This window comes from Malania oleifera, chromosome 1 (assembly GCF_029873635.1).
Source record: "Malania oleifera isolate guangnan ecotype guangnan chromosome 1, ASM2987363v1, whole genome shotgun sequence".
NCBI classification, from domain to species: Eukaryota; Viridiplantae; Streptophyta; class Magnoliopsida; order Santalales; family Ximeniaceae; genus Malania; species Malania oleifera.
The window spans coordinates 103,860,294-103,863,177 of NC_080417.1; the positions used below are offsets into that span (position 1 = coordinate 103,860,294).

Here is a 2,884-nt window from a genome sequence, read left to right on the forward strand (position 1 = left end):
GCAGGACTTACACGAGACACTCAATGTTACCCAAAATCGACCTTACGGTTGATTGCCTCCATGGGCATATTTGTAAATATGGACATACTGATTTTGATTGTATTACTGAAAAATACTTATAAAGAATAGTTTCTCCCTATAAAATTTATTTAAAACTCACGTTAAGACTTGGACTCAACAGTATTTCTAAATTCCAATCAATATTCAATGATGGTGGTGCTAATAATAATAGTAAAAATTTACAATAAAAAGTCATATTCAAACCACCATGTATTCAAATAAGTGTCTTTCACGAGATCAGCCTTTGAGCTTCCCGGATTTGAGTTTTTCACTGGGCTCCTGAATTTACATACTCGTGGTGATGTAGGGCCAGAGTCACGGGGCGTGGGATTAGTCACGGACCGTTAAAATAGACGTGGACAACCGGCGATATCCAAAAAAAAAAAAAAAAGAAAGAATTAAAGAAACTTAAGCTTTTATGTAAAGTGGTAATTTAACGTAGTATCAAAGCTATGATTACGCCTTGAGTTCTAATCTTATCATTCGCATTTATGGGTCTGAAGGCTCAAGCTAGAGTTTCTATATAATCAAATAAAAAAAAAAAAGAGGAAGAAGCGATATCGGAAAAACAAAAAGAAAAGACATGCAAGCAAAAGAATCTGTCAAATTGTTGAACTGTAAAAAGGTACCCAGTATTTTCCAAATAAAAAATTCAGCAAAAACTGTTCTCCATTAATTTCACAAATTCATTAAAATCAATCCTTCCATCTCCATTCTCATCATAGGCTCTGATCATCCTGTTGCACCCCTCAATCTCAGATCCTTCCTTGAACCCCAACACACACAGAAGTCTCTGCAACTCCCCTGCATCAATAAACCCATCTCTGTTTTCATCAAACACCCTGAAAGCTTCCTCCACCTCTTCCAACCGTGGCTCCTCCTCTTCAAACAAGTTCGAAACCTCATCACAGCCCAACCCCTCCCCGTGCTTCTCATCCTCCGACGCGTCGCAGCCCCAAATCCCCATCGTCTCCATCACCATCTCTACATCTCGCTTGCTGCACGCTTTCCCATCGCCTGCTATCGTCCGGCCGGGCAGCTCTGCTTCCTGGTTCTTCTTCATGGCCTGAAGCTTCAAATTGGTGGAGCAACCGAGTTGGGATTGGAACGAAGACTGAAATTTAGAGAAGAAGTGGTGAATACTGTTGGCCCAGTTGAAAATATCCACCTCCCATGATTTTGAGACAGAAGGGATGGCGTACAGATTAGTGAGAGACACAGCCATTAATTAGATGGGTTAATTGGCGAACTAGAATTCTCAGATTGATCTTAACCTTGTCTTGGTAATGAAAGTATGAAACGAATGCGTTCTTTGTAGAGAAAAGGGGAAATGGGTTTGTGCGATTGATTTGTGGAATGGAATGGGGAGGGGTTGCGTCTATATATGGGTTGAGACTGTTGTATGAAATTTGAAGACATCGAAGGCTTCATGGACAGCTTCGGGAAAGGACTGGAAGTTACTGTGCTTTGAAGGAAACGCGAGGAAGTTGGGAATTATCACTTTGTGAATAGTCTGCGGAAGAGGAAATTTCCCTGCAGCTGCAGCTCTGCTTTGATTTGTGGAAAGAGCTGAGGCTAGCTGCGGACTTTACTGCTTTGCGTTGAATATTGATTTACCGTATAAAATTTTTCGGGGGCTTTCGTGGAAGCTGCGCTGCATTTTATTTATTTATTGCGTTTACTCGTCCCATGACCAAAAGCTTACCCGCAAAATAAGTTTGGGGCTACCAAATATCCCAACGACCAAACACCCCAACACACGCATTTTCCTTTTTCCGGGAAATTCTGTATTCACAAGTCTACCCACCTTGAAAGGGACGATAAGTATGATTACTCATCGGATGAGCACCAAGAATTTCTCATGCATGGATTAAAATTTTCTAAGAAAGTCTTTCGTGAGTCTCGTGGAAATTGAAAAGAAAAACAATTTTGAAAAGATCAACTTAATTTATTATTTTTACGAAATTCACGAACTAGGCATAAAATGCATATTGAGATTCATGTGTAATATACAGCCATTTATTTTCTTTATGAGATTAACTAATTCTTCACTTTTTTTTTTTGTTTTTTATAATTTAATTAAACTCTTTCTTATGTCTCTAATTTTACTCTTTGTTTACTGCAAATTATTACAGGTTGTTGGATAAATATGGACAAATATAATTAATGAAAATTTTAACTAAAATCTAAAACTTGTATTGAGATATTTCATGATGTTAAAAAAAAGATTAAAAGAATTATAAATACATATGGGTTAATTATTAATTATAGGATCTTTATGTCAGTCGCAATTATTAGTAGGTTAGTTTTGGAGGGGCTACTATCCTTCTATATTCTTATTAACTGTATTATTCAAATCGCATTTAAACAAGAATATTTTTTAAAAAATAAAAATAAATGTCAAAGTGGAAATATTCCCATCTATTGATATATAAAATTATAGAATTTTTACCAAAAACAATTAAATGATTTAACTTCAAAGAATTCTAGAAATATAATTTTAACAGCATAATAATTTGACTACTTGTGAAATTTGTTAAAAAGACACGCCTTCCTTGACATTAGAGGTATAAATGATCTAAGTTAGTACTTGTCTCACTCTAATGAATTTGGCAATTGCCTTATAGTTGAGATGAATTTTGTGATCTTATGCAAACGAATTAGAATTTATTCTCCTTTTTTAAGTCTGTCATATCTCGAATATTGTTGTGTGTTAAGGTCTTAGAATAGAGTTTTGTGACTTAATACATGGTTTTCGTGTATGAAAGGTATGGTCAATTAATTTGGATGCAATTATGTGGTTGTCACAGGGAAGGGTTTAGTG

At 36.0% G+C, this 2,884-nt stretch overlaps 1 protein-coding gene across 1 annotated transcript; it reads right to left on the reverse strand.

Moving 5' to 3' along the window:
* Positions 1-644: 644 nt before the first annotated feature.
* LOC131143757 (probable calcium-binding protein CML46) lies at positions 645-1,690 on the reverse strand. Its single transcript, XM_058092062.1, has one exon. It carries the CDS (start codon positions 1,283-1,285, stop codon positions 713-715), a length of 573 nt encoding a protein of 190 aa, XP_057948045.1. The 5' UTR covers positions 1,286-1,690; the 3' UTR covers positions 645-712.
* Between the last annotated feature and the right edge of the window lie 1,194 nt (positions 1,691-2,884).

What these genes read in the sequence shown, in the direction of transcription:
- LOC131143757 (XM_058092062.1), bottom strand. Translation starts at nt 1,285, where the DNA reads ATGGCTGTGTCTCTCACTAATCTGTACGCCATCCCTTCTGTCTCAAAA.